A 16,692-nucleotide genomic window follows, 5' to 3' on the forward strand; every position below is an offset into this window, starting at 1 on the left:
CCCCCTGAGTGTGGCTGAGAAGGTCCTGAAGCCCTCTTGTGCAGCTGCCTCTCAGGTTTCAGCTCCTGGTGGCTCTGCCAGCACTGGGGATAACAGGCCGAGCTCAGAAGGACTTGGAACCATAACACAAAATGGGGCAAAAAGGTCCAACAAAGTTGTCCTGGAGGAGGGTGAGGGATGTGAACTGGGAGTTCAGCCCCGTGTGCTCACTGCTGTGGGCACCAGCTCTCCCTGGTTCCAGCACCATCCCCTTGGCACAGCTGGGCTCCCACAGCCAGCACCAGCCCTGGCACCAGGCAGGGGCTCAGTTCCAGCTGGGAGGGTGGTGCTGCTTGGGGGCTCCAGTCCCATTTGGGGAGCTCTGACAATGCTGTGGGTCCTGGTACTGGTTGGCAGCACCAGGACAATCTGCAGGGGCTCTGGGACTGGCTGGGGACAAGTCAGGGACTCTGTGGCAGCTGAGGGGGGCACAGTGCAGACTGGGGGCTTCCAATCCCAACTGGAGGCCCTGAACTGGCTGGGGAGCCTGGTACTGGTGTGGGGAGGGTTTGGGACTGGTACTGGTGTGGGGGTCCTGCACTGGCTGGGGGGCAGCAGTGGCTGAGGGGGGTTTGATTCTGTCCCGAGGTTCCAGTATTGGCTGGGGAGCCTCATCCTGGTGTCCCTGTCCTGGTGTCCCTGTCCCTGGCTGTGGGGTGACACAGTCTGCTCTGGCTGGGGGGTCTGGCACCGGCGGTCCCTGCTGCTGCGGGGTGCCCGGGGCTCCAGTACCATTCCGGGGGCGATGGCACCGGCAGCTCCGGTACCATTCCGGGGGTGCTGGTGCTGCCAGCGGGGCTCCGGTGCTGCAGTGCCGCGGGTGCCAGCGGCGCTGCGGCAGCCGGGGCGGGGAGGGTGGAAGGGGCCGGTACCGGGGGCGGCGGGGCCGGGCGGGGCGGGGCGGGCCCGGGGCGGCGCTGCCGGTGCCGCTGCCGGCGCTGCCGGTGCCGGTGCCGGTCCGGTCCGGCGGGCCCGGGGCCGCGTGCGGGCGGGGCGGGGGCGGCGCTGCCGGCCCGGCCCGGGGCGGGGGGGCCGGACGGGACGGTGACGGTCCCCGGCGCGGCGGGCCCGGCGCGGCCGCCGGCGGAGCATGAGGGAGCCATGAGCCCGCTGCGGGGGTGGCTGCTGGCCGCGCTGCTCTCGCTCGCCCCGCGGGCAGGTAGGTCCGGACCCGCTCCCGCTCCGCCATCGCCGCGGTACCGGCCCCGCTACCGGCTCCGGTACCGGCGGCGCATCGCTCCCGCCGCGCTCCCGGCCCCGCATCGCTCCCGCTCCGCTCCCGGCCCCGCCGCCGCCGCTGCGGCTTTTTCGCTGCATCGACACATTTTTCCGCAGCGCCGCCCCGCAGAGCCCCGGGAGGGGCCGGGCCCGCGATCCCCCCGCACCTGCCCGGCTCCGGCCCCGCAATCCCGCGTTCCCCCCCGGCCCCGGCCCCGCGCCCTCCACCGCGCTGTCCCCGCAGCGGCCCCGCCGCGCTCCCTCTCCGGAGGGGCCGCACCTCAGCCCCCCGTGTCCCCTCCGGGAAGTGTCCCCATCCCGCATCCCCCGTGCCCTGCATGCCCCATAGATGTCCTCATAGCAGCCCTCCGCGTCCCCTAGGGATGTGTCCCCATAGCGGCCACGCACCGTGTCCTCTGGCTGTCACCTCCAAAGGTGTCCCTGCACCATTCCTGCTGTCCCCTCCTTGTCCCCTCTAGGGCGATGTCCCCATAGCGGTCTTCCATCTCCCATTCGGTGGGCCCATCCTGGCCCTCTCTGTCCCCTGGGTGTCCCCTCGGAGATGTGTCCCCATTCCAGCCCCCCCTTTTCCCTGCATGCTTCCTCCAGGATATGCTGACCCCACCCCAACCTTTCCTCCAGGTGTGCTGGCTTTTCTGAGCCCCCTCTCCCCTGCATGCCCCCTTCTGGGATGCATCACTTTATCAGCCACCCATGTCCCCTGTGTGTCCCCTCCAGGACATGCCACTGTATCTGAGACCTCCTGAGCTTCCCCACCCTGCTGTGATCCCCTCCTGGTCACCCCTCCCACCCCGTGCTGCCTGGCTGTCCCCTCCTGGGCACACCTGGATGTTCCCCAGCTGTGCGCCCTGGGACGATCCCTGGCCATCCCATCCAGGATACGAGTGTCCCTTTCTTGAGCACGTTCATCAACTCTGTCCCCTCCTCTCCCACCTCTGCGTGTTCCCACCTCCCTGTCCCTCCTCATCCCCTTGCCCTCAGCCCCTGTGTCTCTGTCCCTCCTCCTCCCGGGGTGGCAGTGACCCTGTCCCTGTCCCTGTCCCGCAGGTGCTGCCTCGCAGGCCGGAGCGCTGCCGCGGCGGCTCCCGCGGGCCGCATGGCAGGAGGGGCGGGTGCTCTCCCAAATCACCCACCCCAGCAGGCTGGTGGGGCAGAGCTCGGGTGGAGAGGTCCCCAAGCATCAGCTGGACACCAGGGTCAGGCATGAGCCCGGAGGAGGAGGACCCGTAAGTGAACGAGAGCCCCCAACCCGCTCCCTTTTCGGGGTCCCTGGCAGGTGGCAGCTCCAGGTCCCCAGGCAGCGCCGTCTCTGGCCCAGCCACACCCCAGCGTGTGTGAGGGGGTACTGGCATCCCGAACCAGATCCCTGATCCCCCCAGGGACCATCCCACTGCCGGGAGGGACACGGATTTGTGCCGCAAAATCCCATTAAATCTGGGTGTTGGGAGAGACGAAACCAGGAGCAGACCCGTGGGTCCGGCTCAGGCCCCCAGGTCCCACCCGGTGCCGCTCCCCAGCCCAGCCCAGGCTCGGGCAGTGCCCCCACCCATTCCCGCCTTTCGGGGTTCGTTCCGGGGCTCGTTTCGGGGTTTGTTTCGGGGTTCGTTTCGGGGTTCGTTTCGGGGAGCAGCACCCGCTCCCCATCCGCCACGGGGGAGTTGCGGTGCTGGCAGCGGCGGGGCCGGCGCCTATCGATCCCCGTGCGCGCCGGAGAAAGGCGAGATGAGGATCTGCTCTGGCCGCAGAGGTGATTTATTTACACCGGGCGTGGAGTGAAACCTCCGGACGCCGGGAAGCGCTGGAGGGGGGCCAAGGCCGTGTTAAACCCGGGTGTCGCGGCGGGAGGAGCTCGGGGCTGGCTCCGGTGTCAGAGCCCTCTCCGGTAGTGCTGCCGGAGCCCGGCATGCGAACGGGGCCCGGGACTTCCCTGTGATGACAGACAGCCTCTCATCCCGAGCTGCGCCGGGTTCCCAGCAAGGGGATGGGGCACGCCGGGATGGGTTTGGCTTTGCTGCCGTTTCCCCGTGTGAAGGAAGCACCGGAGGGAGCCGCAGCCGGTACCGGGCTCTCACCGGTGTGCGCCGACTTTGCCGGGTGTGAGGCCGCGCCGCAGCGCTCGGCTCCCGCTGCCGGCGGCAGGAATGGGGAATTAGGAATTGGGAATTAGGTCAGGAGCGGCGGCGCCGCAGGGCGGGAGGAGCGGAGGCTCCGGTGCCGCGGCCGGGTTGGGCCCAGCGCTGGGGGGAACCTCCGGTACCCCCACCCCAGTGCAGGTGCCATCCCAGGGCTCCAGAGGTTAAAAAAAAAAAAACCAAAAAACCAAAAAAACCCGAGTTTTATTTATGCTGAATTTTTTGGTTAAAAAAAAGTGCATCCTTACAGGCTGCGTATTGGGGTTGGGGTTTTAATGATTATTTTAGATGTGAATTTTTTGGAGGGTTGACTGCTCTGGCTCTGCCCCCTGCAGGGGCTGCACCTGGCACAGGTGAGCTTCATGGTGCGTGCCTTCGGCTCAGCCTTCACCCTCGATCTCCGGCTGAACCAGTGAGTGACCCGCGGGTCCTGGCAGGGGAACCAGCACCAACCAGGGGGCAGAGGGGGGGACCTGGGGGTGCCAGGGGATGGGGGAGCTGTGCTGAACCATCCAACAGTGCGGGTGGAGCAGAGGGGACAGGGACCCCAGACTGGGGGAGTCCCGTGCTGGGGGGGTGCCTTGTGGTGGTGGGTGGTGCCCTGCACGTGGATCGCTGCTGTTGTCTCCCTCTCCTCCTCTTCCTCCTCTTCCTCCCCACCCCTTACGGCCTCTTATTCCTCACCTGCTCCCTCAGCCACCTCCTCGCCTCCCACTACGTGGAGCGGCACGTCGGCGCGGGCAGCAACGGCAGCCACAGCACGGTAAGATGTGTGCCAAGCTGTGCCAAACCAACCACGCCGTGCCAAACCACGCTGTGCCAAACCAACCACGCCGTGCCAAACCAACCACACTGTGCCAAACCACGCTGTGCCAAACCACACTGTGCTGTGGTGTGCCAAACTACACCATGCTGTGTCAAACTGTACCATGCCATTCTGTGCCATGCTGTGCCAGTGCAGGGGTTGTGGTGGCCAGTTCATAAATCCCATAAAAGCCCATTAATGGTCCCCAGCAGCTCCTTATCCCCCCACCCACCCCTGGGTGCCCCTGGGTGCCCAGCCCTGCCTGGCAGGGTGCTGCCATGGTGCTGGGGGATGCTCCTCGAGCAGGACACCCTGAGGGTGCCCGGCACTGAACCCCAGAGCCCTGGGGGTGTGGGACAGGGCAGCCCCCGATGTTCAGCCCCATCCCCGCTCTGCAGGGTGCAGGGGAGCACTGCTACTACCAGGGCCGGATCCGGGGGCAGCCGCGCTCCTTCGCCGCCCTCTCCAGCTGCCAGGGCCTGCGGTGAGTACCCCCAGAGCCGTCAGGGGGGCCGGGGGGCTGCACCCCTCTGCACCCCAACACTCCCGCCTCTGTTTGCAGCGGGGTCTTCTCGGACGGCCGAGCCACGTACCTGATCGAGCCCCAGGCGGGCGCCGAGCGCGGGCAGGTGAGCGCTGCCACCGCCCCAAGGTGGCTCTGCCTGTGGCCTGGGGACAGCCCTAGCAGTCCCCTGTCGCACGCATGGCCGTGACACCTCTCCCCGTTGCAGGGTCTTCTCCCGCACATCGTGCAGCGCATCCCCAGCTGTCCCCGACTGGGTGAGCCTCTCACAAAGCTGTCCCCTGGCGGTCACCTCGGTGGCCCTGTGTCCTGCTGTGCCACCAGCTCTGTCCCTTCCCTGCAGGCTGCCTCTTCCCTGCGCTGAGCCAGCGTGTTCCCGGTGGGATCCCAAAGCTGCGGCGGCGGCGGCAGGTCAGTGGGGACAGCGGGGTGCGCAGGGGACAGAGGACACGGGCAGGGGACAAGGGTGCTGGAGCCTGGCTGATCTCTGTGGGTGCAGCCGAGCTCCTCCACCACGTCCAAGAAAGGACCAGCCAGCGTGGCAGAGCTCGGAAAATGCAAAAGGCTTCAGTCCTTTAACTCAGAGGTTCAAATCTTCTCCCTAGCTTAAATCATCTCCCATGACTAACTATCCTCTCTTAATCAACCTCATCATAGCCCTCACAATCTTAATTGCAGTGGCCTTCCTCACGCTTCTCCGTGGGTGTTTGCAGAGCGCTGTTCCTGCCTGGAACACTGGTGGGGCCGCATCCCAACCATGGGATGGCTCTGCCCTCTCCCTGCATCCCAACCATCCCCGGAGGGCTCGGGAGCTCCATCCCAGCTCAGCCGCGGGTTCCCCCTGCAGGTCCGCCGAGCCCAGCACACGGTGCACAGCGAGACCAAGTACATCGAGCTGGCCGTGGTGAACGACCACCAGCTGGTGAGAGGGGGGTTCCGGGGCTGGCGGGGGCGGGGAGGGGTCGGTCTGGCCCCCTCCTCCCAATCCCACCCGGCCCTGCTGTGCCCGCAGTTCCTGCAGCTCCGCAAGTCCGTAGTTCTCACCAGCAACTTCGCCAAGTCCGTGGTCAACCTGGCTGACATGGTGAGGGGAGGAATTTGTCCTTGGGGGGCTGTCCCTGGGAGGATAATCCCCGGCATCTGAAGGGTTTGTCCCTTGGGGCTTCATTACCCTTCATTCCCATGGGATTTATCCGCAGTGAGCAATTCCTGGGTTTATCCCTCTGTCCCAGGGGGGTTATCCTTGAGGGGACTGTTCCAGCAGCTGATGGATCTGTTCCCAGGGAGTTCATCCCTAATTCCTGCTGGTTTATTCTGGGGTTTGGTTCTCAGCACCTGCTGGGTTGGTCCCTTGAGAGTTTGGCCCCAGGGAATTTGTCCCACTCTTGTTTTTCCTTTGGCACCTGCTGGGTTTGTCCCTGGAGGGGTTATCCTTGAGGGGACTGTTCCCAGCAGCTGTTCCCAGGGAGTTTGTCCCTAATTCCTGCTGGTTTATCCCGGGGTTTGGTCCTCAGCACCTGCTGGGTTGATACCTTTAGAGTTTGGCCCCAGGGAATTTGTCCCACTCTTGTTTTTCCTTTGGCACCTGCTGGGTTTGTCCCTGGGGAATTGTCCCTGGCGAGGGATGTGTGTGCCCAGCTCCTGGAGTTGTCCACAGGGGTTTGTCCCTGGGAGATTTCACGTCCCCAGCCCTGTCCCATTGTCCCCACAGATCTACAAGGAGCAGCTCAACACCCGCATCGTGCTGGTGGCCATGGAGACGTGGGCGGCCGAGGACCGCATCCGGGTGGGAAGCGACCCCCTGGAGACCCTGAACGAGTTTGTCAAGTACCGGCGGGAGGGGCTGGCAGAGCACAGCGACACCGTGCACCTCTTCTCGTGAGCGCTGCGCCCACGCGTCCCCCCCGGGCCCGGGGACGGCGTCCCCCGTCCCCACCATCCTCTTCCTCGCAGGGGTTACACGTTCCAGAGCAGCCGCAGCGGCACCGCCTTTGTCGGGGGCATCTGCTCCGCTGCCCGCGCCTGCGGCGTCAACGAGGTGGGTGCGGGGGGACCCCCCCGAGGGGCGCTGGGGACACGCACGGGGGTCCCCGAGGTGACACCGCGTCCCTCCCGAGCAGTACGGCAACGTGGCGGCCATGGCGGTGACACTGGCACAGACCCTGGGGCAGAACGTGGGCATGATGTGGAACAAGCACCGCACGGCCGCAGGTACCGCGGGGACAGCGGGGACAGCGGGGACACGCCGCGGTGCCACCGGGCTGGCAGGGGGACATTCTGCAGCCTCAGGCCTCTCCTCTCCTCGCAGGGGACTGTCGCTGTCCGGACTCGTGGCTGGGCTGTATCATGGAGGACACAGGGTGGGTGCCCGCTCGGGGTGGCACTGCCACACCTTCTGTCACATCCCTATCACATCCTCTGTCACATCCCTGCCACATCCCTGCCACATCCTCTGTCACATCCCAGCCACATCCCTGCCACATCTTCCACATCTGTCACATCCCTGCCACATCCCTGCCACATCCCTGCCACATCCTCTGTCACATCCCTGCCACATCCCCTCCCCTGCCACTCTCGTGTCACCGCTGCCGAGCTCCTGCCCGGGTTGGTGTGTCCGGCAGTGCCCCCGGGCAGGGTGTGGCGCTGTGGCAGTGACAGTGACAGTGTGACAGTGACAGTGACAATGACCCCACAGGTATTACCTCCCTCGGAAGTTCTCCCGCTGCAGCATCGATGAGTACAACCAGTTCCTGCAGGACGGCGGCGGCAGCTGCCTCTTCAACAAACCCCTGAAGGTAACACAGCCCCCCCGGCCCTTTCGGGTGACACAGTGGGGACCGATGCTCCGGGGGTCCCTCGAGGTGTCCCCAGCCCCTGCTGAGCTCCCGGAGCAGGGGAAGCTTGTGCAGAACCACTTTGGCGGTGCTGCCATCCCTGGGGGATGTGATGCCCTTTTGGGGGGCTCACGGCTCGGGGTCCCCAGCAGCTCCCCAGTGTGTGTGTGTGTGTCCCCTGTCCCCCCCGGTCCCCGCAGCTCCTGGATCCTCCAGAATGCGGCAATGGCTTCGTGGAGGCGGGCGAGGAGTGCGACTGCGGCTCGCTGGCGGTGAGCAGGGCCGGGGATGCTCCCCCAGCTCTGGGGAGGCTGCAGGGATGCCCAGGGGATGATCCCGGCTGCTGTCCCGGCAGGAGTGCGCGAGGAGCGGCGGAAACTGCTGCAAGAAATGCACCCTGACCCACGACGCCATGTGCAGCGATGGGCTCTGCTGCAAGGGCTGCAAGGTGAGGGGTCTCTGTCCCTCTGGCAGCGGGGGGACACTCTCTGTGCCCCAAGGGCACCTAGGCTGGCCACCTTTGCAGCCGAACATTGGTAGAAGATAAAGGGATGACTCTTAGCAAGGATTAATCCAAGGTTTTATTCTAGGAGTCCCAAAGGAGCCCCTGCACCTCAGGGTGCTCCTGCTGACAGCCCCGGAGATGGGCCAAGGTTACATTGAAAAGGAGGTGGAAACCCAAAGTAGAGAACATTTACTGACCAATGAGTGACCCTAAGGGATGGGTACTGGGGGATGGACATTTGGGACAGTGTTAATTCTCCTATTTAAGTATAGATTAGCCTGTTAATGGGGAGGGAGTCATAGTTCTTGTATTTTTGTAGTGTAGAGCTTTAATGCACTCTTTGTAAGGCTTGGGGGGCTGAGCCCTGGTCTCTGGCTGATCACTCGAGGACCTGGACAGAAGCTTCTAGATGGAGGGAATGGGATGCTGAGTGATGGACAGAGAGCCAGGGTGGGGGTTTGGGGATGATCTCATCCAGGGATTTCACAGGTAAAGGAAGTGGGGTACAATCTGGGATAAATAATTTGGGGAAAAATACGGGGATACAAAACCAAACTACTTCAAAGTATTACAAAGAATAAAAACACACTACAACAGTGAGGGGCTGGGGGCATCCAGGGGACTCAGGGAGGGCAGAGCCTGGATGTGGATCCAGTGGGGTCCTGTCCCCTTCCTGCTGAGTGGGGTTTGTGCCCCGGGCAGTACGAGCCACGTGGAGTGTCCTGCCGGGAGGCTGTGAACGAGTGTGACATCCCTGAGACCTGCACCGGGGACTCCAGCCAGGTCAGTGGGGCCAGGGGACACTGGGGACACATTGTGGGGCCTTGTGGCATCACCCAACCTGTTCTCCATGTCCCCACAGTGTCCCCCCAACCTGCACAAGCTGGATGGATACTTCTGTGAGAACGAGCAGGTGAGTTCAGCCAGCACATCCCCACAGGCTCCAGCACTGGGGCTTGTGCCTGTTAAAAGTGCATTTGGGACTGTCCAAGGCTGGGAGCAGCCTGGTCTGGTGGGAGCTGTCCCTGTCCATGGCAGGGGATGGAACTGGATGGGCTTTAAGGTCCCTTCCAACCCAAACCAGTTTTGTGACTTTATGTCAGCAATCGCAGCCACAGCTGAGCCAGGCACACACACCTGGATGTGGGTTTGGGGGTTTTGGGGGTCCTGAGCCCCTGGGTGTGGGTTTGGGGGTTTTGGGGGTCCTGAGCCCCTGGGTGTGGGTTTGGGGGTCTTGCTGTCCCCTGGCTGTGCACACATGTGGCTTCTGATCCCTGCACTGCATGAGCCAGGGCAGTGCTTCTGGAACAGCCATGGGGGGGATGTGTGGGGGGCTCATTGTCCCTGCAGCACTCCCCTGCAAGGCACGGGGGTGAGCCCCTCTGCAGCCTCGTCACCCCTCCCCAGTCCCCTGACCCCTGTCCAGCCCCTGGGCCTCCTCCATGACCCTTGACTGCTGTTCTGTCCCCTGAGCCCCCTCCAGGACCCCTGACCCCTCTCCAGCCCCTAAACCTCTCCCATCCCTGACCCCTCTCCAGCCTCTGATCCTCGTCCAGGACCTCTGATTGCTCTCCTGTCCCCTTAGCCCCATCCAGGACCCCTGACTCCTCTCTAGCCCCGACCCCTCTCCAGCCCCTGACCCTTCTCCAGCCCCCGAGTCCCGTCCAGGACTCCTGACTGCTCTCCTGTCTCCTGAACCTCCTCCAGTCCCCTGATCCCTCTCCAGCCCCTGAGTCCCTTCCAGGACCCCTGATTGCTCTCCTGTCTCCTAAGCCCCCTCCCAGGACCCCTGATCCTTCTCCAGCCCCTGATCCTCCTCCAGGACCCTTGATTGCTGTCCTGTCCTCTGAGCCCCCTCCAGCCCTCTGATCCTCCTCCAGCCCTGACCCTTCTCCAGTCCCTGATCCTCCTGCAGGACCCCGATTGCTGTCCTGTCCCCTGAGCCTCCTCCAGGACCCCTGATCCCTGTCCAGCCCCTGATCCTCCCCCAGCCCTGATCCCTCTCCAGCCCCTGAACCTCTCCAGTCCCCTGACTGCTCTCCAGCCCCTGAGTCTCCCCCAGCCCTGAATCCTCTCCAGCCCTGACCCCTCTCCAGCCCCGAATCTCCCCCACCCTGACGCTGTCCCCTCCCCACAGGGCCGATGCTACGGCGGGCGCTGCAAGACCCGGGATCGTCAGTGCAACGCGCTCTGGGGCCGCAGTGAGTGCCGGCCTGGGGCGGGGAGGGGACACAGGGGTGACAATCAGGTGACACTCGCTGCTCTCTGCCAGGCTCGGCCGAGCGCTTCTGCTACGAGAAGCTGAACGTGGAGGGCACAGAGCGGGGGAACTGCGGCCGCGAGGGGCTGGGCTGGCTGCAGTGCAACAAGCAGTGAGTGTCCCCTGTCCCCGCGCCACCACCCCTCCAGTGCCACCTGCCCGCCCTGGTTATTGGAATGTGATCCCAATATTGCCGGATGGAACGTGCCTGGGTTCGTCTGGCCCTTGCTGCTTGGCCAAGGGCAGCAGCTGTGGTGGTTTCACCTCAGAGACACCTTTGGCTGGCTGGATATTGCAGCAAAAGTGAGGGTGCCACCTCAGGGGTCTCTTCCCTGACTGACCCTTCCCCAGGATGGAGCTGCCCCATGTTGGGTGCCAATATATTGGAATTAAATCCCAATATTGCTGGATGGAACGTGCCTGGGCTCATCTGGCCCTTGCTGCTTGACCAAGGGCAGCAGCTGTGGTGGTTTCACCTCACAGACACCTTTGGCTAAGCTGGATGCTGCAGCTGGCGCTTGGGATATTAAGTCCAGGCATGCAGGAGCTCAGGTTTACCTCTGGAGAGAAGGCTTTAGGTGATGGTGAAGGAAAAAGGAGATGGGTCTCCTTTTTCCTCTCTGAATCCAGAGCTTTATTCCTGGCCCTCAGGCCTCTGAATCCAGCAAGAGCTCCAACAGAACCAAGGAACTGTGTGGTTGCTGTGTCTTTTAACCCCAGGGAGAGGGGCAGGGCAGGGGTAGGGAGCCACCAACCAGGTGAGGGAGGGGAAGTCTCAAGGGACAAATGACACCTGGATGGCCCAATGTCCCCAGGGCTGAGAGGCATCTTTTGAACTCTGAACTCTGCCGATCACACGATGCCCTTGCTGGCATATCGAGATTGACGGACAGCCCTCAGCAGGGACCAAGGGAGGGGAAGGGAGAGTGTGTTGGCACACCTGGGGGAGGAGCTGGGATAGCTGAAACAGGCTGATCCATCACACTGCAACACCTGGTGACACCACCGCTGTCCCCCCTTTGAAGGGACGTCCTCTGCGGCTTCCTCCTGTGCGCAAACATCTCGGGCTCGCCGCGGCTGGGGGAGCTCAGCGGGGAGATCGCCACCACCACCTTCTACCACCAGAACCGCTACGTGGACTGCAGGTACCGACAGCACCGGCACCGGCACCGGCACCGGCCGCGGCTCCTCGGGGTGCCGGTGTCACCTGGTGTCACCTGGTGTCACCCGGTGTCACCCGGGGGGCTGTCCTGCCACAGGGGCGGCCACGTGCAGCTGGTGGACGGCTCGGACCTGAGCTACGTGGAGGACGGGACGCCCTGCGGGCCCGGAATGCTCTGTCTCGACCGCAAATGCCTTCCAGCCACCGCCTTTAACTTCAGCTCCTGCCCCGGCAGCTGGGACGGGAAGATCTGCTTCGATCACGGGGTGAGGGATGCGCTGGGGACAGGGGGACACCCTGGGGGTGTCACAATCCGTCCTTACAAACGGGGTTCGTGATGGTTCGTGGGGTGATGTCAGGGTGCAAAAAACCGACACGATACAAGGGGGTTTGCAGTGGTAATCAAAACAATTGAACCTTTATTGAGTGACCACAGCAAAATGCGATAGAGGGATTAAGGGAGAGGAAAGGATAGAGAAAGAGAGAGAAAAGAGAGAGAGGGATATAGCTACCAAACATAGCTATATCCCCCCACTCATATGGGGATAGTTTTTCTGAGTCAGGGGTTATTTGTGCGAGTAAAAAGTTTAGTGCAGTCAGGAAGATCCTTAGGGTTAGTATGAGTAAGGTTATGTTTATTACTCTTCTCTGGATTTAAACCTGATTCTAAAGATTGGAAGTCGATTGCAACTAATATACTAGAAAAGTAAGATCCTCTTCAGTAGATGGAAATGTAGAGGAACAGTGCTTTGGTCCAGTCCAGTCGAGGATCCGCCTGTTACGCTGGGGAGATCTCAAAACCTCTAGCTAACTCAGAGGTTTTTATTATGATAATTCTATTGAAAATTGTGATGGGGAGTGGAGACAGATACAATAGGGAACAGATGTAACAGGTAGTCCATGCTCTCAGCAGTAAATGAGAGCCATTTGTGGTCCAGCGGTCACACCTGCAGGCAAACATCTCGCTTCGGTCAGCTTTGGACCCCCACACACCTCCCTGGGCTGGGGGTTTCAGTCCCAGTCCTTGGAAGGAGCAGAGGGGCCTTTTCAGTCCTTGATGGAGAGGTTCCTTACATCTCAGTTTGTCACAGTGGTTGTAAAACAGGTGAGGGTCTTCTGTGGGAGACTACATGAAACTCAGAAGTCCAGCCAGGCCAAGAGGTGGGACAGCTCCCACGGCTATTGTTGAAAAAAGGGCACGGTGCCCCCTTAGCATACAGCAAACAACCCCCGTGAAAACAATAACTTAGCAATGCTCTCAGATCTCAGGGCCTTGTTGGCGTGTGACCTTCTCCTTCAGAGCCAGAGATTTTAGACAGGGAATTTTCTCTTCAGTGGTCCCCAAATGAGGCAGATGAGGGAAAATTCAGACTCTCACAGGGGGTGGCTCTGTCCCCTCACAGGTTTGCAGCAACGAGGGGAAGTGCATCTGCCGGGCCGAGTGGACGGGCAAGGACTGCAGCGTCTACGACCCCATCCCGGAGCCCAAGCCCACGGGGGAGACGGAGCGATACAAGGGTCCGTGTGCCCCGGGGACAAGGCTCCCTGCTGTCCCCAGGCCACGCAGGCTGGGCTGTCCCGCACTGTCCCCAGCCAGAGCGTCCCCTCCCCACCCTGGTGCCGCAGCTCAGCCAGGCAGGGCTGGGTTTGTCCCCTCTCCTGGGTCCCCACACCTCTGGGGCTGTGTCCCTGTGTCCCCATGTCCCCGCTGAGGTGGGTCCCTGTGCTGGGTTTGCCACCCTCCCATGTCCCCACAGTGCTGGGGCTGTGTCCTGGTGTCCCCATGTCCCCGCATCCTGTCCCCACTGAGGTGGGTCCCTGTGCTGGGTTTGTCCCCTCTCCCATGTCCCCACAGCTCTGGGGCTGTGTCCCCATGTCCCTGCATCCTGTCCCCACTGAGGTGGGTCTCTGTGCTGGGTTTGTCCCCTCTTCCAGGTCCCCACAGCGCTGGGGCTGTGTCCCTGTGTCCCTGTGTCCCCCTGTCCCCTCCCCATTGACATATTCCCTGTGGCTGGGTTTGTCCCCTTCCCGACTCCCCATGGCCCTGGGGCATCCCTAGGGCTATGTCCCCATGTCCCCATGTCCCCATGTCCCCTTGCCACTGAGTGTGACCCTGTCCCCTCCTCCCTGTCCCGTCTGTCACAGGTCCCAGTGGCACCAATATCATTATCGGCTCCATCGCGGGGGCCGTGCTGGTGGCTGCCATCGTCCTAGGGGGGACAGGCTGGGGATTTAAGTAAGCAGCCACCACCGCATGGCTCGTCCCCTCCGCTGCTGTCACCGGCCACGTCCCCTGCGCACAGCGTCACCGCCGGGACACTGCCAGTCCCCCCTCGGCTCCCTGTCCCCGCCTGGTCCCCTGTCCCCGCCTGGTCCCTTGTGCCATCCCCTGCCTGTCCCCAGCCCTGCCTGCCCTGCCTGCATGTGCCATCGGGGTGTCACTGTCACTGTCACCCGTGGCCGTGTCCCCAAGCATGGGGGTGCTGGGTTGGGGTCCCCCCCGTGTGTGGCACTGCTGCTGCCTGTGGGGGGATCAGGGACACCGGGGTGGGGACAGCGGGGACCCGGGGGTGGCGGCGGTGGCACTAACGCTGCTCTCCTCTCCCCCTGCCACCCCCCCAAGGAACATCCGCCGAGGAAGGTACGACCCGGCGCAGCAGGGAGTGTAACCGTGTCCCCCCCATCGTCCCGTCACCGTCCCTGTCACCGTCACCGTCACCGTGCGGCAGCCCGACGGCGTGGGAGCCTGTCTGTCCGTGTGCTGTGTGTCCGGCCGTGCTGTCTCCATCTCTGTGCCCCCCCGGCTGAAGGGGAGCAGCGCTGGGGGGGGGGTCTGACAGCATCCCCCCCCTTGGTGCTGGCTCATTTCAGCTCAGTGTCCCCCCGTGTGTCCCCCCCGTGTCACAGCCCCCCACTAAACGCTCCCCACTTTGTGTTGCAGGTCCGGGGGGGCCTGAGCGGGGCCGCTCCGCCCCACCCCCCCAGCGCCTCATTAACACCAATTAACGGGGGCGGCGCTGCCGAGGCTCCGGCCCACGAGGAGAGCGGGGAGGGGGGGACACCCGGGAGCGCCCCCCGGCCCCCTCAGCACGGCCACGAATGTCCGGGGACCCCCCGGCCCCCCCGGCAGGCACGGGAATGATGAATGTACCCGCGGGGCCAGGGGACCCCCGCCCACACCCCCACAGCCCCACAGCCCCACAGCCCCACAGCAGCATCTTCCAGCCAGGCCCTGGCACCCAAAGGCAGGGCAGTGTCACCAGGACAATGGCAGTGCCCCCAGAATGGGGCCAGTGTCCCCAGGACCAGGCCAGTGTCCCCAGGATGAGGCCATTGTCACCAGGACAATGCCAGCGTCCCCAGGAAAATGCCAGTGTCCCCAGGATGGGGCCATTGTCACCAGGACAATGCCAGTGTCCCCAGGACAAGGCCAGTGTCCCCAGGATGGGGCCATTGTCACCAGGACAATGCCAGTGTCCCCAGGACAAGGCCAGTGTCCCCAGGATGGGGCCACTGTCCCCAGTACCAGCCCAGTGCCCATCCCCAGTTCAGGGCCTGGGGTTGTGCCCCCCCTGCCCAGTGGCCAGACTGGGTCCCATGGGGTCCTGCACCCCAAATGTGCCTCCCCACCCCCCAAAGCAGCTCAGCACCCCCATGTGGGGTTTGTCCCCTCAAATTGTCCCCTCATCCCCCAAGCCATGGGACCCCCGAAGTCCCCAGTGGTGGGACAGGGGTGTCCCCAAGGCTTCCCCCCTTCCCCAGCTCAGGCAGGTGACCCCCAAACTGGTGGCACTGGGGCTGGGGGGGGACAGAAGGGTACAGGGGACACAGGGCAGCTTGCTGGGTGGCACTTGTCACCCCAGCCCCAGGGCAGGCTGGTGGCACCCAGGCTGGCTGTCCCCCACATCACCCTGTGGCACGTGGCACTTGTCACCCTGCATGGGGTGGCTCTGCAGGGCCACCCAAAGCACAGCACACAGAGCACTGGGGGCCACACGGGTCCCTGTAACCATTGGTGACACTCAGCATGGAGGAGACATCATCCCTGGTGGCACTTGGTGACACAACCCAGTGTGTGTGGGGACACTCCTGGGGACACCCAGCACGGGACAATGGGGGATGATACCCACTGTCCACAGCAGTGTGGGGTGTCCCCTCTGTGTCCCCTCCTCGCCCCCCACCAGGTCCCTTTGCCGTGGAGACAGAGAGTGACCAAAGGTGTCCCCAAGCCCAGCCATGGCCATGGGGTGGCACCCAGCCTGGTGTGACACCCACGGGTGCTGTGGCTGTGGTGGCACCCCAGGGGACAGGGTGGGAGGTGACAGCAGGACGGGGGTGGCTGGACATCCCCTAGCTGGGGTCTGATGGTGGCTTCTTGTTGGGCTGGGACACCTGGGGACCTGAGACCACCGTGGGCATCAGGGCTCTGGGATCAACCCCATCTCTGTCACTGTCACCAGAGTGTCCCCACAGCTGCCACAGCCACAGTGCCGGGCTGCTCCCCACAGCGAGGGGACACCCCCGGTTCAGAGCAAGAAGCCACCGCTGTCACTGGGTTTGGGGACATCCATATATATATATTTATAAATATATATATATATATAAAAATATAAATACCGGGATTTTTCTTAATGATTTTAACGCTGTCAGGGCGGCGGGGGGAGGGCGGGGGGGGCACCCGGTGCTTCCAGAGCCAAGAGAGCAAAACCCCCCCGGCCCCCGCTGCTGCCTCGGGCCCGGCCCCCCAGCCCCGCCCCGAGCCCCGCTCCGTCCCCGGCCCCGAGCCCCGCTTTGCACGCGCTGGGAGCCGCCACCGGAGCCCCGGAGCCGCCCGGCCCTGGCTCCGGCCTCGGCCGACTCCTGCCATGTCGCAGAATTTATTTACAATAAAGATTTGGAAAAGGATGGGGCTGTGCTTGTCACCCGCGTGGGGAGAGGGGGACGGGGACAGGGGGCGGGAGGGTGCCCGGGTTTCATCAGTGAGGACGCTGCGGGGCTTGGAGCCCTCCAGCTCATCCCAGTGATGTCCCCAGTGTCCCACGTTCCAGCCTGGCCTGTCCCTCACGCTGAGCCAGGAGCCACACCCGATGTGGCTCCCGGCATGGAGAGGATGGCACATGTGTCACCCAGCTCCCTCCTTCCAGGATTTTGCCTGGCTGGGGACGCCATCCCACCGTGGGGACGCGTGGCTGC

The 16,692-nt window shown here is 63.6% G+C and overlaps 1 protein-coding gene across 1 annotated transcript; it reads left to right on the forward strand.

Moving 5' to 3' along the window:
* The first annotated feature begins 1,118 nt into the window (after window positions 1–1,118).
* Window positions 1,119–14,428, forward strand: ADAM11 (ADAM metallopeptidase domain 11). Its single transcript, XM_054281506.1, has 26 exons — window positions 1,119–1,198; window positions 2,326–2,504; window positions 3,746–3,822; window positions 4,107–4,173; window positions 4,614–4,699; window positions 4,778–4,844; window positions 4,947–4,995; window positions 5,082–5,149; window positions 5,586–5,660; window positions 5,751–5,822; window positions 6,450–6,616; window positions 6,692–6,776; window positions 6,859–6,949; window positions 7,047–7,098; window positions 7,434–7,533; window positions 7,773–7,844; window positions 7,928–8,020; window positions 8,780–8,860; window positions 8,940–8,990; window positions 10,215–10,278; window positions 10,350–10,449; window positions 11,363–11,482; window positions 11,597–11,765; window positions 12,903–13,017; window positions 13,645–13,735; window positions 14,123–14,428. The coding sequence occupies exons 1-26, from the start codon at window positions 1,141–1,143 to the stop codon at window positions 14,166–14,168; spliced, it is 2,295 nt and encodes a 764-aa protein (XP_054137481.1). The 5' UTR covers window positions 1,119–1,140; the 3' UTR covers window positions 14,169–14,428.
* The last annotated feature ends 2,264 nt before the right edge of the window (window positions 14,429–16,692 follow it).

This window comes from Melozone crissalis, unplaced genomic scaffold (assembly GCF_028551555.1).
Source record: "Melozone crissalis strain CALT ecotype California unplaced genomic scaffold, PUWL_Pcris_2 ptg000032l_1, whole genome shotgun sequence".
Classification (NCBI taxonomy): Eukaryota; Metazoa; Chordata; class Aves; order Passeriformes; family Passerellidae; genus Melozone; species Melozone crissalis.

What these genes read in the sequence shown, in the direction of transcription:
- ADAM11 (XM_054281506.1), top strand. Translation starts at nt 1,141, where the DNA reads ATGAGCCCGCTGCGGGGGTGGCTGCTGGCCGCGCTGCTCTCGCTCGCC. An exon ending in CGGGCGCCGAGCGCGGGCAG is followed by an intron (nt 4,845 to 4,946) that starts GTGAGCGCTGCC and finishes TCCCCGTTGCAG; the next exon opens with GGTCTTCTCCCGCACATCGT. An exon ending in AGCTGCGGCGGCGGCGGCAG is followed by an intron (nt 5,150 to 5,585) that starts GTCAGTGGGGAC and finishes TTCCCCCTGCAG; the next exon opens with GTCCGCCGAGCCCAGCACAC.